This window comes from Pithys albifrons, chromosome 2 (genome assembly GCF_047495875.1).
Source record: "Pithys albifrons albifrons isolate INPA30051 chromosome 2, PitAlb_v1, whole genome shotgun sequence".
Taxonomy (NCBI): Eukaryota; Metazoa; Chordata; class Aves; order Passeriformes; family Thamnophilidae; genus Pithys; species Pithys albifrons.
The window spans coordinates 17,892,768-17,908,457 of NC_092459.1; the positions used below are offsets into that span (position 1 = coordinate 17,892,768).

Sequence of the window (15,690 nt, forward strand, 5' to 3'; positions counted from 1 at the left end):
TGGGCTTTTTTTATTAGGATGAGGATCTGTAGCGCAGAACTTCATCTGAGTGTTTCTCAAAACCTGTTTTGTGAACACTGCTTCGGTGTTCCTGAAAAAGCCATGTCCTGAGGAAAAACAAAGTCAGAGTGCCACCTACCGCTGCTGTTTAACAGAAGGAAGGTGCTGGATGCCAGTTTCTCGTCTTCACCCACTGCGCACTGAAGTGCGCCTGGACTCACAACCAGCTGAGTGATACCGGCTTTACTGCACGTGTATTTGGACACCAACACTCTTTAAATGTGTTTCTGTCGTTCACCAGGAACTGGTTAATGTTTTGCACTGAGCCTTTAGCACCTTCAGTACAACCTCAGTCACAGAAAATTTCTTCCAGCCCTCAATATGCAAAAGCAAAAAGCTGCAAGACACAGAATTTACTCGGCAAGTATCACTATCTGATTGTCCTGTTCTTATATTCTTCCCTAGGAATCTGCTACTGGACACTGACAAGCACATCTTAATATTGTACCAGTTAGTCCATAAAAGACCATAGTCCATAAAAGAAAGGCTTTCCTATAACAACCTTAGCCTGATAACAGCACTAAAAAATAAAAAGAGGTAACTCTTCAAAAATGCTCTGCAAGAAAATAGCAATTAGTAGTTAACAGATACTAAATTCAGTATTTTCATTTTCCTTTATATGTTTAACAAATCAAACACAATAAACTATCAAACACACACAAGCATTTAATTCCTCAATTTAAAAAGAAACAAACTAAAGTAAATATTTCTCTGAATGTTTCTGTGGAAGAAAATTCTTGCAGATTTCTTCAACTATTCTGCATTAGCCCTTCTTCCTCAGACTGCCTTCATTTGCTCCAGTAAGGATGAACTCTATTAATCAACTGAGGATAACACACTTAACTTGCACAGTTAAGGTGAATCTACATCAACAGTTTACTGAGCAGCATCATGTCTCCTAGGTGAGAATGTGCTGAGTCTTTGGGTACACAGCCTGTGCACACATTGTGGTTTCTCTCCTGAACTAAGCAGAAAGCTTCACACTGAGATGCAATCCAGAGAGCCCAAGGTTAGTGGGGACACAAAATACAGCCCTTAAACCAAGAATTCAGCAACTCTGAAGTCCTCCTGCTATATGCAAGCAATAGTTCTGGAAATATTTGTATGTCTCGTCCTTCCTCTGAAGCTGAAGGAAATCCAAAATGATCAGAAGGGTAATTTGAGATCAGTCACAAGCTTCTGAACCTTCAAAAAAAAAAATTGCCACAGCAGCATCTTGGTGGGATCATCACTGCAAACTGCTAGCTGAGACAAAAATGTATACCTGGCCTTTCTAAAGAGGACAAGGTTAACATAGTAGTTACGCCATGAGTGTAAGTGATCTTATATCACCATCTTCAGTTCAGGAGAACCAAAACAAGGGCAGCTATCTAAGGGTCACCAGCCTGATTCTGTTAAGAGATTATTACTCTGGTAAATTCCATTGTGGAAAGGGCCAAAAAATTCACTGGGAGGTTGAATGATCTGATAGCAGCCTGCACAGGTCACAAGAAAGGATTCAGCAGAGTCCCACTGTACAGAATCAATGCTGCATGAAGTTAAAATTAAAATGAAGAAAGCATTTGAAAAATAGGGACAGAAACTAAGTCTGCTAAACACATGCAAATCCAACTCTGTTACGAGGAACTGAAAAACTTTTGGGGGGAGAAGGAACACAAGGCTACTACTGGGCCCAAAGTCTCTGAAGCTGGGAAGAGCCTAAGGACCCTCTTGAGAGATATGCAAAGGCTTTGTAAAAATGAGGTTACCCACTTTCCCCAAAGAGAACATCCTAATAGTCTGGCATTTCAGCATGGGCATTCCTGAAGAAGAAAAGATTTGATAACGTCAGAGCTCTGTGACTGAATATTGTACTGGTGGGAGACAGCTAACTCCTGTGGTTCATGACATCTGGAAGATTGCCTATCTACTTCTAGTGGTGAAAGCCAAGACTTAATCTTTAAGGAAAAGATCTCTGCCTGCATTTTTTCCCTAGCAACGGCTAATGACACAGTGAAACCATGCTTTCACATAGCTGCAGTAGTTTGACTTTCAGAAAAGGGAGCAAGTTATTTTGATATGATTATGATCATACACTTAATTATTTTTCATTAGGACAACAGTGAAACAGTTTGTCTCCCTGCCCCTATGTGAATGTGTGTTATCCATACTCATTTAAATGCAGCATCTGCCAATACCTTACAATAGTCTGTTCTGTAACCATAGACAGACAATGCTGTTAAGCAAGGTAAATTTTAATTCCACTGCAGAGAAAACAGAGGTAACAAGGAAAGGATTGTCTTGGTTTGAGATACAAGGAAGACTGTTCCACATGCTGCTTGCTTCGTGTGGGGTCAAGCACACAAAGAAGCATTATATTTTAATTGATAATGCAGGCTGTAAAACAGATTTTTAGTGGTGCCCCAGGTAGTACTGTATTTTGTCATTGTCCTTCCTCTGGTGTGATTTTTCTTTCTGATTCTGTATTTTCCAGTATGCCACCAAAAGATACTGCAGGGGATAATTATTTTTTTCTTTGAAAAATGGCTACTACCTTATTTCCTGGCAGTACTTTTTATGGTATAAGCAGAGAATGGAAGGACTGGACATAGAAAGTAAAAATGGGAGGAAGGAGCTGGAGGAGGGGATCTCCAGGTGCTGGAGATGGGGACTATATGGACATGCAGGAATGGAGGAGGGTGAGGGATCGCCGTACGGAGTTCGACATGTGGAAGGTCCAGGAAGACCCCCATGAATCGGGACAGTGACTTGACAATAAGGACTTTCTCAGTTATCAGTTATTTCCCCCATTTTTTAATAAATTAAAGTTGTCTATTACTATTATAGACAAATTAAAGTTGTCTATAAAGTTGTTCTCCCAGTTCCAGAACTTTCCCCAGGCAGGCAGGAGCTGTCACCAAGGGTGCAGCTACCATTGGCCGGCTCCCTCTGGGGGCGGGCCTTGCCCTGCCTGTCATCAGTCCACTCCCCAGTTCACTCCCCTTCAGTTCTCCTACCCTATAGTTGTTAGCGGATTTGCATGCTCCACCTTAGTTCCTCCCCTTTTCCAGAACCTTCCCTATCCCAAGTTATATAAACCCCTGTTCCCCTCAATAAATTTGGATCAGCCTGGATCTTCGGATCAGGTCAGACCATCCTTGGCTCCTGGGTGTTTGTTCTCACGTCGCGAGGCAAACCTTACCTAGGGTCAGGGAATCCCGGCGAACGACAACTCAGTCGGCAGTCTGCGAACCCCGTCGCTGGTCTGGTCCCTTCCCAAAGAGACCAAGGCTGCGACATCCAGGTGCAGAATACTTTTCCAGGAAGGACTTACATGATACAGTTACTGGGAAGATACATATTTTTTGCTGAATTCCTCTACTGCAATGGAACATGAGCTTTTCCCATCTAACCTCCACAGCTCTCAATTTGAAACTGGCTACCTTTTGCATTGTACAGCTCTCCAATGTGCCCTCTGTACCACCACTCCACCAGTAGTGGTTTTTTGCCAATGACAACTTTAAAAACAGATACAGTTTTATGTGTTTTGCTGTCCAAGTATCACACAATTCTGCAACTGCAAACATTAGGCCTGGAACTAAGAATTCTGCAGTTAGGTCTGTAATTCTTTGGTCTGCAGCTCTAAAAATTAGTCTTTGACCAAAATATTCTATGCAGTCTCCTTGCATTCATCATTGACTTGGAATTTGCACAATTTGACTTTTCAGGTTGCTGTGTATTGGCTTCCTAAACATTTTTCTTGATTTAACTCTCATACAGTGCTCTTTCCAGTGCTTACATCCATAGATTAATTCCTTGTACAAAGATATATCTCAGCTTTGAGAGGAATGGCAAATCTCTGTCCCTACCACAGACACCTACAAAGTTGGGAGATACTCATAACTCAAACTCTCAGATGATTACATGGAAACTTCTGACACAAAAGTGTCATATAAAATCCATATAGAGAACAATACTCAAAATAGCACTGGTGTGCAATTATGAGAGGCAACCTTGAACTAAAATACATATATCACACATTGAAGAGTGGTGTGTGAACAAATGAAAACATCACCACAGCAACATCAACAGCCTGTCAGGAATAGACCAGCAAAAACTAGGAACGTATCCCACCAATCTTAAGGGAATGACACTGCAGAACAACCCATGAACCTGCAAAACCTCAAACTGCAAAAAAGCTGGAGGAGGACTAACAGATTCTTCTCAATTCTTTTGATGCAAAATGTTGCAGTGGAGATCCCACAAAAGTGCCAGAAAATTGCAACATATGAATACTCTCAGGTCATATGTTTTTAGTTCACAGATAGTAAGAAGGAGCTGATGCATGCTAACTCACTACTATAATTTATTAAATGTACAAATGTTTAAAGCTTTGCAATTACTGCTGTATTTGAAAGTATCTTATATAAGTGCTTATAATGTATATACCTTGATCTCTATTTCTAGAGATCAAATCTTAACTAATGAGCTCAGACAGTCTGAGCCATTTGGTCAAACTCTACCAACAGAGCTATGGACTGCTGAGGATGGATATGCAACAAACACCAGAAAGCAATGACCACGGATGGCTTCAGGATCAATGGGTGGATGTGGATGTGCTGGCTTTCTAGCTCTTGCCTGTCTTTGTTGCAGAATTACCACTGTTTTTCCACCCTTCAGTCTTCATTCATTAGAGGAAGATGACAAGAAAGAAGCAGCCGGAGCCCCAAAGCACAAGATTAATATCAAGTATTCAGTCTCAGAGAGACGAGAAGGCTGAGATCTCTCAGAACAATGATTTGTTCAAAAAAATGTCTCTTCCAGTTGCTAATCCTGCTCCTGCTGCTCCCTGCTCTTGCTCCATGTAGCTTGTACTTGCCCTGCATGTTAAGAATGACAGGTGAGAGCAGTTAGGATGTGCCTTAGGGGCATGCCTCTAAGCACAAAGTACAATCCTGACATCAAGCTCTTCAGTCAGAACAGACACAATAATGACAGTTGCCCTGCACATTCTAAATACTTCCATTTCTTCTTGCAATAGCTGTGCTGCAACTTAAATGTACTGCGTTATGTGCTCAGTTCAACACAGTCACACATCAACGAAATGTAAAGGTACTTCATATCCATATCATAGAATGACACAAGGTGATAATTCTAACATTGAAAACAATCATTGCAGCAATTCTGTGAGAAGAAAACTTCAGTGAGTCAAAGAGAAAGTAAAGTGTGTAGATAAGAACATGATCTGAGATTGTTAGGACTGCTTTTTGCTTTCAACTACACTTGGCTTCTTCAACCCTGACTGGACAAAGATGCCAACAGAAATAAAATCTGGTTGCTTTGCCAGAACACAACAGGGCTTTGAAAGAATTCTGAGATATTTGGTGGGATTAGTGGAATAATTTAATAGGCAGTCATGTTAGTAGGTAGAGAAAAAAAAAAGACATTTGTATTTCAGACTGCCTGTACAGTTTGGGAATAGCGGAGGAAGAAAAATAAACCTGAAGATGCCTAGAGCTACTCTGCAATGAGGAAAAAAAGCCCTGACAGAAAAGGATAAAAGAGATGAAGTTAAGGGAATAAGATTCTGAAAAAAACATACAAAAGCATTTATTTCACCTCTAGGCTAAAGCATATTGTTTAGTGAACACAGCTAAACAGTTGATTTTTCTCATTTTAAATTGTGGAGTCATTGAATCAGAATAATTCAAGTTGGAAGGGACCTTAGAAAGTCATTTTAACTTCCTGCTCAAAGTAAGATTTGCTATAAGGCCAGACCAGCTTGCTGAGGACTTTATCCAACTGGGTCCTGAAGATCTCCAAAAAGAGACATTCCACAACCTCTTTGGATAGCTTTTCCTTTATTTGACTGTCCTCATGAGGAAAAAGCTTTCCCTTATATGCAGTCCAAAATTCTAAGTTTCAATTTATGTGCACTGCATCTCATTCTCACACCACACTTCCAGAAGAGACCAGCTCCATCTTTTTTATAAGCTCCTTATAAGCACTGGCAGGTTGCCACTAGCTTTCCCCTGGAGCCACCTCTTGTCCAGGGCAAACAAGCCCAGCTCCCCCAGCCCACACCTCAACACAAAGGCTTCAACTCCCTGAACATTTTGACAGCTGTCTGCTGAGTCTTCACAGTTTATCATTATTGTCCTTGTATTTGAAGTATCCAGAGGTAGATAATAAATTCCTTAATCTCCTGAGTATGTTGTTAACACAGCCCCAGAACCTGTGGGCACTGTTTTCTGCCAGGTTACACTGCTGGTCTATGTTAAGCTTTTGCTCCCTAGGCTGCCCAGTCCATATCACTGGGAAATCAAAATTACAGAGCAATGTAGGTCAGACCTCTGGAGGTCATGCAGTCCAACTCTCATTCTCAAAAGCAGGACTAACCTCGAGCTTAGAAGTAGTAGCATCCATCATCTAAACCTGAAACCCACAAATGACATACACAAAACAATCCACTAAGTTTTAAATTCTATTTCTGAAGAAATCTTTATAATACTATGACTATGGTTCTTGTTTTCCAAGTACATCATAACCAATACAAGCTGGTACTACAAAAAGGTAAAGAGATGACAGCAGCTGCAAATACGAGGCAAATTTTCAGGACAGAAAAAAATGATGGCCTTGAAGTGACCACTTCCAGCAACAATGATCATCTAGATTCCTCTCTCAGGCTCAGCCTATCTTAATAGTGAAACTGCTCACACCTCTGAAAGCTCTGAAGAGACTACCCAAGACAGTCAACACAACAGACTACTCCCAGGTGCAGGCTGTGAGACAGGCAGGAGATGCAGAGATGAGCAGTCCCTGTCCCCACAGCAAAACTCAGCAGTGGGATCTTTGCAAAGCACAGAAATTGGGTATACCTGTCACTAACCCTCACATGTGCCCACCTTCTATCTTTGCCTTGATTGATGCTCTGGTGGAGGGCTGCTTCACTCACTTGCACACCTTCTTACACCTTCTCGTGGAGAATCAGAGCTGCACTTCCCTCAGCAGGAAGTATAAAAGGCACTTCCAAGTGGTTTCTAGTACAGTGCTTTATGATCTGCTAGCAAACATGCATGTAGGGCTACAAGAAGAAACATAATTTAGCATTTGTTTGGGGTTCCCTATCACGTGTAGGCTTTCATCACTCAGCTTGTTTTTTCAGCAATCTAAACTTAAGATAAATGTCTGATTTTAGATCCTTTCCTATGTAAAGAAAATGAAGTTTTTCAGTTGATGAAAAGGAAAAACAATCCTTTTACCAATCACATAGGAATCTGAATCTTGTAACAGAAGACTGAGACTGAGTTTTAGAAACTACTTAGGTTACTTATAAAAACAGAAATATTTATATCTCTATATATTATTGCATATATTTTATAGCTGTTTTATGTATATATTTATATATTGTATAAATTGTTTATATTTATATATTTATTATATATAGTATATATGGTGTATATTTATAGTTAGTAGAGGATCTTAAAAATTAGGGTCGAATTATAGCATATTGGCTCTACAAAGAAGCTATAAAAGGACAAATACACAGTTTTCCCTGTAAAAGAGTAAGGTAACTGTTCATTATCTTTTAAGTATCTTCTGTTCACGTTTCATTCTCCACTAAAAATAAATGAAAGAGAACATATACCACAGAAAAGATCTGGTAATAGTTATGTATCTGCTACCATCTGCTGACAAGCAGCATTACTGACTTTATCTGAGTCAACACTAAAGAAGGAACTCCTCCTTCCCTTTAAGAAAGTTTCCACTGATGCTACAGTGGTTTGTCGGACTCAGCCCTCAGGGCTCACACCCATGTTCCTTCCCCCTCTCTGTGTGTTTTTTCCCTGAGGTTTTTCCATGCCGTGAAGGTACCTTGACAGTTTCCCTGCATCTGAGAGAGTTCTACATCCCTTCCCTGCCCTGCTGCAGCTACCTGAGCCTCCCCCATGCCTGCCTTCCTAACCCTGACCCCAGATGTGCTGTCCAAAGCCCTCCAAACCAGTCCCTATTGGGACCCTTATAAGCCAGACCCCAGCCAGAAATAAAGGGCTTCCGACATGTTCTCCAATTGTGTGTGTGCCTGAATTACCTCAGGAGCCGTCCTCACCCTGGTCCCAAAAGTGGTTGACCATAAAAGCTACATGAACTTTTAATTCAGCATGTTGTAGTCATAGTAAGCCAACAATTTCCTATCCATCTAGCTTGTCAGCATCACATATTCACCACTGACCAACATATTCTGCTCATATTGCAGTGGCTGTATCCTGCATTCATTGAAGCCCTTCAACTATTGCAGATGGTTTCTGTTGTCACTTACTGAGCAATTACAAGAAACTCACTCATTTACAAAACATAAAATCATTTGAGTTGCTATTAGCTGTGTGACCTTCCAAACAAGTCACAGAATCACAGAATAGGTCAGGTGGGAAGGGACCACTGTGGCTCATCTGGTCCAACCTCCCTTCTCAAACAGTGGCATCCTAGAGCACATGGCACAGGATTGTGTCCAGATGGTTGTTGAATACTTCCAGTGATGGAGACTCCAGAACCTCTCTGGGCAATCTGTTCCAGTGCATAGTCACCCAAACAGTAAGGAAGTTCTTCCTCCTGTTCAGGCTGAACTTCCTGTGCATCAGTTTTGGCCATTGCCTCTTGTCCTATTGCTTGACTGCATCCTCTTGGCACCATTCCTTCATATAGTTGTACACATTGATGAGGTCCCTGTGGGAGAGCGCTCCTCACAGGCAGACTGGAAAGACCATTATTGGAGGTGGATCTATGAGGATGATGGTATGATTGATCAACCCAGACTAGGCACCCAACACCAATTATGGACAGTTACTGTTGAAGTTTAGTTTGAGTTTATTGCATGTTTATGTACAGTTTTTAGTTCAAAAAGTTTTGTGGTGCTACCACCTATGTTTTTTTACAGTTGTTCTCTCACAGTTCTTATCCTGGTTTGTTCTCCATGTTGTCTCGTTCCCCTCAGATCCTTTTCCTGCCTTTGCCTAGAACCCTGTCCTCCCATTGATCCTCTGGCAGCCGTTCCCCCATTGGCTGCCCAGTTTCCCTAGTTACGCACTCCACTCAATCCCATTCCAGTTCCAGAACCTTCCCCTCAGAATATAAAAGTCCAAGATCCCTTCAATAAATTGCCTTTTGCTCCTTGTGTGCGGAGTGTGTTTGAGGCTGGGGCTACGGTCAATGGCTCATGAGGTTCCCCTCTCAGTTATCTCTTCTTGAGGTTGAACAGGCCCAGCTCCCTCAGCCTTTCTCATAGAAGAGATGCTCCAGTCCCTTAATCATCTTCGTAGTCCTCTGCTGGACCTGCTCCAGGAGTTCCATGTTTCTCTTGTACTGAGGAGTCCAGAACTGGACACAGCACCCCAGATGTGGCCTCACTAGGGCTACGTAGAGGGGCAGGATGACCTCCCTCAACCTGCTGGAAATGCTCTTTCTAAAGCGTCTCAGGATACCACTGGCCTTCCTGGCCACAAGGGCTCAGGGGCAATTTGTTGTCCACCAGGATGCCCAGGTCCTTCTCTGCAGAGCTGCTCTCCAGCACGTCAGCCCCCAGCCTGTACTGGTGCAAGCATTTATTCCGGTCTTATTTCCCTACTACAATGTGGAATCAAATATCTTTTTTTCCACCAGTGTTAATTTTAAGAGCATAATGGTAGTAAAAATTACCACCTTTGTACCACCTTACTCAATTTTACAATATTTTTAAGTGAGACTTGATTAGCCTCCAGATAGGCAAGAAAAAGATTAACAAAAACCTAAAGCAAAAATGAAACACAATCTCAGCTTCAAGTATCTCACACTAAATTGCAGAAGTCTGACAGTGAACAGAGATCAGTTCACAGTGATGACCTGCATTTGGCAATACAGTAGACTAAATGAAGAGTATCAGTAATATTTACTTATACAGAGGCTTCAAAACATTTGGAAAAAAAAAAAGCCAAAGCTTCACATCTGATAAGCCAAACAGTTGGAAAAAAAAGAACTTAATGAAAGTAGAATGTTAGGAGGGATATATGAAAGTATCGTTTGTTCAACAAAGCTAATCCTATGAAGATTCACAAAGCCTCCTGGCTTAGTTGATAGAAATTCTCAGTTTGAAATTCTCTAAGTGGTAGGTCTTAAGACTAGGCGGTTCATCCAGCCCTACATGCATTTAGCAAAAGGAGTTACAAATTAGTGTAACCTTTAATTATCTTGTTTGCTTTCCATCGTATTTTTTTTAACTTGGAAACAAGTCATATTTTTCATTTCACTTAAGTTCCTGCCTGAAGTGCTCATCTGTTTGCTAAAAAAATTTCCAGCTGGGATTAAAACTCCTTTTCTTCCTGCCCTTCCATCGTTAAAGCCACCTGCGGAGTTGCCGAAGGGAGACTCCGCCCAACCCCTGCGCAGGGCGGGGGCCCCGAGGCCAGGCGGGCACCACCCAGCAGCCGCCGACACCGCGGGGCAGCCTCTGACATTCCCCAGCAGCCGCCGACACCGCGGGCTTCGCAGCGCGGCACCAAGCGCTGACACGGCAGCAGAGCTCGCCGCCCTCTCGGAGAAGCCAGCGCTGTTTCTGTCACACACGAGATCAGGAGAGGCCCTTCTGGCCTAAAGCCACGCTGAGGAGAAACTGTGAGGAGCCACCTCTGCTCGCCCTCCAACAGCCGGCACCAGCCCCGCCCCGCCCCGCCCCGCTCCCTACCGGACTCCGCCCCGCCCCGCCCCGCCCCGCGCGCCGCCCGAGTCTCGCGAGAAGCGCGGCCCCGCAATGGAGGAGCCGCTGCGTGGCCCGCCGGGGTTGTCGGCCGTGCTGGCGGTGAGCGCGGCGTGGCAGGGCGGCAGCGGGGCCGGCCGGGGCAGCGGGGTCGGTCGGGGCAGGGGAACAGCGGGGCCGGCCGCGGGAGCGGAGCCGCGGGACTGTTACTGAAACCGTGGGTGGGAGCGATCTCCTTCCCGAGCGTGCCGCGGGAGGGCTGCGGGGCACTGCCCGTGACTGACAGCGGCCGCGTTCGGTGCGGGAAAGGAGCGCCGGTCGCTGTGGCCGCCCGGCGACGCCCCTTCTCCCGCCGCTGCTTGATGCGTTTTCGTTCTGCCCGCAGAGCACGGACTGGTCCGAGCCCTGGCTGCTGGGGCTGGCGGCCTTCCACCTCCTGTGCTTCCTCCTGACCTGCGCGTCCCTGCAGCACCGCCGGGTGCAGGTCGGGCACTTCCTCTGCATGGGTGAGTGTTGTGCTTGGCAGCAGATAAAGTGCACCCAAATTCGTATTTCTTTTATAGTAATATATGCACCTTTAGATAATGATGGGCAATAAAATCTGCTATGGCCTATAAATGTGTATTTTTTTTCCAAGGATTTGTGTGAAGTAGTGACTTAAAATTCTGGTGTTAGCGAGGCTCTGGGATGAGTAAGGTTTCTGCGCGGTCATTGCTGTGTGTATCACAGCTTCCCAATAAATTGTAGCTGTGCTGGAGAAACAGAAGAGAAAGCAACTGAGAGCCAGCAGTTGCTTTCTGCTCTGCTGTGTTCTAATGCTGCAGTTCAGTGAATATGGTCAGCTTTAGTTTCTGGAGCAAGTTCACCATATGACCTGCCGACAGCCGTGGTAATGGTATGAGGAAGACCATGACTGGCTTGTACATTGCAGTATCAACTTGTGTTATGCCAGGATGTATCAGCCTTCATCCAGAGAATCTTGCCTACCCAAACCTGTATCTTCATGGCTAACTGGCAGAAGACCTACTAGCTTTCGTTTAATTAAGATCACATAGATTTGGATTAGATCCATGTGTTATGAGCACAACCTTGGTTCTAGCCATGTGTTGAATTTTCTGCTGAGGTGGGTTTCTTTACACAGCACTACTGCTCTCTCATGCTTGCAGGGTGGAGGTAGAAGAATGGGCAGTTGAAAGAGATTTGCAGGCAAAAAAGGCGACTGGAAGACTGTGTTGCCTTTAAAAATACCATTTAGTGAACCAGTCAAGTGGGTAGAAGAATTATAACTTCTTCAAAACAGCAAATAGCTAAACCTAAGGTTTTAATATTTAAAACCCCCATAAAGGAATCTGGAAACCTTTCTATACATTTACTTATATGCAATGTCTATACTTCCATTTGTAAATGCAGAGTTTTAAATCATCTACAGAGGGCAAGCTAACAATTCTCTGTTCATGACACAACAGGCCTGTAAGAATACAGGCTTTTCTGTCTTTAACATTAGACATTCAGAATTTCCAATGGAATGCTGTTTACTTTAGACTCTTTACTATGTAAAGTATTCCCACTGTTACTCAAACTAGTTTGAATGCCCAAGGTCTAACTGGTGTGGAAGATGCAGTGGAGCTGATTATACATGTTTTTTAACCCAGGAATGATGTAAACTTGCTATTAATACAGAATGCATAAAACTACCCATATTGAGTTCAAGCCTTTTGTTCAAGGTTTTATATTTGTATTGCTTTTCTGTTTAATGTTATTGTACTGAATTTTCTTAATGTCTTGTTGATTTCATATTGAATGAAATTTATGAGTAAGAATATGTTGTTTTGCACCTGATTGCAGCAGACTACTCTACTATATACCTGTTGGAACTGGTTTTATTTTACTAAAATGCTTGTATATTGTTAGTACCCAAACTTGAGATAATAATGTTAGATATAACAGTGTGACGCTATAAAATCTGTAATGATAATTCATTCATACCAGTTTTCTGGAGTTCTGGCATTTCTTTTTACAGACATAACTAGGAACCAGTCACCAACAGGATTGTTGGGGAAAAAAGCGGTTTGGTGTTTGGATCTTTTTAGTAGTATTAATTTGTATGGTGAGCTTTCTCTGTAAGCTGAGATGAGTAGGCTTTTACAGTTGTTTGGGGTTTTGTTTGTAATATAGGGAGGATGTTTTGTGATCACTTAATACGTTTTAGTAACTGTATGGGACGTTTAAACCAGAATTGGCTTTGTGCAGTTAAACTCTGAATGTGTAGTTTGATCTTTGGAGAATCAAGGTATTCTGATACCTGGTATGTACACACCTTTAGTATATATCACAGAACTGATGGTGGTTTATTTTTAAAGAAATACTGAGTCTAATGTTTTTCTTTTGTTGTACAGTGGGCTTGGTGTACTGCGCTGAATATATCAATGAATTAGCAGCTATGAATTGGAGGTAACTGGTTTCACTTTCATTTTTTGAATGAAACTGTACAATGCAATATAGATACCAGATTATAAGAAATTATAATTTTTGGTAGCTAACATGCCTCAACTGTTGTTGTGGTTTGACCTTGCCAAAATGCCAAGTATTCACCACAGCAATGTAGCCTCCCCCCTACAAGGGAAAGGGAGAAAAAAACCCAAACAAACCTGAAACTGAAAAAAGAAAGGGTTTATGTATTTACACAGAAAAGGGAAAATTTAAAGTGAAATGCAATATAACACATACACACAAAAGTAAAAGATAACAACTTTCCACTCCCCACCAAACAGCAAATTCCACCACTCTGACCACCCCAATAAGAGAGATACTTGAACAGAGAGAAAAAGTTTACTTTCCCAAGATGAAGTAGCAGGCCTAGCTCAGCAGAACAGCAACAACAGGTCCTCCCAGAGCAGCTGCCATGAGCAGAAGAGAAATATCTCCCACATGGCTTTTTATACCCCAGTTTGTGTAATATGGTATGAAATATTTCTTTGGTTGCTTAAGTCATGTGACAACCTGTCTCTTCTAATCCATGTAGCAGCTTCAGGGCCTACTAAAACTAAGGCCTAAACTACGACAATTGTACTGCTTAAAATCTGTGTTTATGATGGTAAATTTAACTGGTCAGAGAACTAAGAGAAAAGCAGAGGACTGTAGTTACGGGGAAGAGGGCATGAACTTTGTTTTTTGTTTTTATTGGGTTTTCTTCAGTAGTTATTCACATTTGATAAGCTGAAGAATGGCTTCTCAGAACTATCACTGCTGCTTTATATACTTATATGCATAAAAAGCATTAACATTTGTCTTACGTACTAAGCTTGTTACACCAAAATTAAACTGATGGCTTATTTTGATAAGCATTGAACTAACCTATCCCTGATGTAATTGGAAATTCTGTGTTTAAAACTGCTTTATACAAGCATCTAACTGTAAGTCTTTGTTTCACTTCAGGCATACATGACCTAAATTGCAGCTTTGCTACATTTATTTTTTCTGTTATCTTTTCTAATATAAATAAGCAAAATATTTAAGAAAGTAATTTCAGATACTTGAGGATAAGAATAATTTCTGATGCAAAAATATATGTACTTTTGTAGTCTCATTGGTAAGTCTCTTAATTTAGCGTTGTTTTATTTAGTGTTTGCACAACAAAATTTTAAAGAAGACTGGTATTGTAATAAATATTCATAACTGATGAGATATTGGCTGCCTCTTTTTTCTAACTTAATACAGTAGAATGCTGGCCTGTGCTTGGGGATTCCCAAGAAGTAGGATAATGTGTATGAAGTCCACATTGAATAGTACTGTGAAAGTCTAATGACTGAACTACACTGAATAAAGCTTCCCTCTCTCACTTTTACTGTGTTTCTTTCAGGTTGTTTTCTAAATACCAGTACTTTGATTCAAGAGGAATGTTTATTTCACTTGTATTTTCAGCGCCACTGCTGGTGAATACTATTATAATTGTGGTATGTATGTGTTCATTTATATGGGTGCTTTTATTAAATTGATAAGTGAACATATATGGATTAGTTAAAATTAATAATTTATTTACTTTCCAGGTCAGCTGGGTTTACAGAACTTTGAATGTAATGACTGAACTAAAGACACTACAACAGAGAAGGAAAGCAGAAAAAGACAAAAAGAAGTGAAGGCACCTAACACTGTTTTTTACAATTGAAGTAGTGTTTGTCTGGGTAATCAGTCCTTCTGTATGGTTATTCAGAAATAGAGATACTTTTGTGTCTGGTGTCAAGAGGACTTTGTAACATGTGGCTGTGGACAATGAGCTGAAAGCAGGTATCTACAACACATTTGAACTGGCTGTGAAATGGAGAAAGACTCGATCTTCCAGTTGGTTTCCATTTGCATATGTGTTAACTCAGTGTTTATCAAGTATCCATTCTGCTGCTGCTTAAGCCAATTGGAGCAGTGTTGTGAATTACAGTAAATGAGAGATAGTATTCAGAATAACTCAGGAATCCATGCTTCTGTGAAGCATTTCACTTCTTTATAAATCAATTTTCATACTTCCTATGTGTTTTGTGTGCCAATGGCATTTTATAAATAAAACTACCCACTGTATCTTAAATTGAGTTAATTTGTATTAATTTGTAATCAGACTTTTTCCTTCTTTTTTTCTCATAAAAATTCTCAGTTTGTTAAAATCTTGTACTTAATTTTTATAAGTAATTCAAAATTATCTCTGCACTTTTTTTCAATTTACATTTCATGTTTTCAAGGCTGCTAGATAAATACCTTTTCTTAAAAATGAATGAAATTTTTATAGTTTTTTGCTTATTTATAGAACAGAAAGTAACGGAAGAAACTTTATAATTTTCTATACAATTTTGTTTTGTTTTTTTAGGCTTTTTTTAATAAAGTGAAAAATTAACTGGTAAAAATGAAGAAGACTTCATTTTTGCTTCAAGTAGCCTGTT

The 15,690-nt window shown here is 41.3% G+C and overlaps 1 protein-coding gene across 1 annotated transcript; it reads left to right on the forward strand.

Annotated features, from left to right (window-relative positions):
* Positions 1 to 10,797: 10,797 nt before the first annotated feature.
* Positions 10,798 to 15,223, forward strand: TMEM18 (transmembrane protein 18). The gene is made up of 5 exons (XM_071547810.1): positions 10,798 to 10,867; positions 11,151 to 11,271; positions 13,162 to 13,216; positions 14,625 to 14,718; positions 14,812 to 15,223. The coding sequence occupies exons 1-5, from the start codon at positions 10,820 to 10,822 to the stop codon at positions 14,899 to 14,901; spliced, it is 408 nt and encodes a 135-aa protein (XP_071403911.1). The 5' UTR covers positions 10,798 to 10,819; the 3' UTR covers positions 14,902 to 15,223.
* The last annotated feature ends 467 nt before the right edge of the window (positions 15,224 to 15,690 follow it).

Bases quoted from the DNA above. Each gene is read 5' to 3' on its own strand.
- TMEM18 (XM_071547810.1), top strand. From the start codon at position 10,820: ATGGAGGAGCCGCTGCGTGGCCCGCCGGGGTTGTCGGCCGTGCTGGCG. The intron at 10,868-11,150 runs GTGAGCGCGGCG...TTCTGCCCGCAG, and splicing joins GGTTGTCGGCCGTGCTGGCG to AGCACGGACTGGTCCGAGCC. The intron at 14,719-14,811 runs GTATGTATGTGT...TTTACTTTCCAG, and splicing joins TGAATACTATTATAATTGTG to GTCAGCTGGGTTTACAGAAC.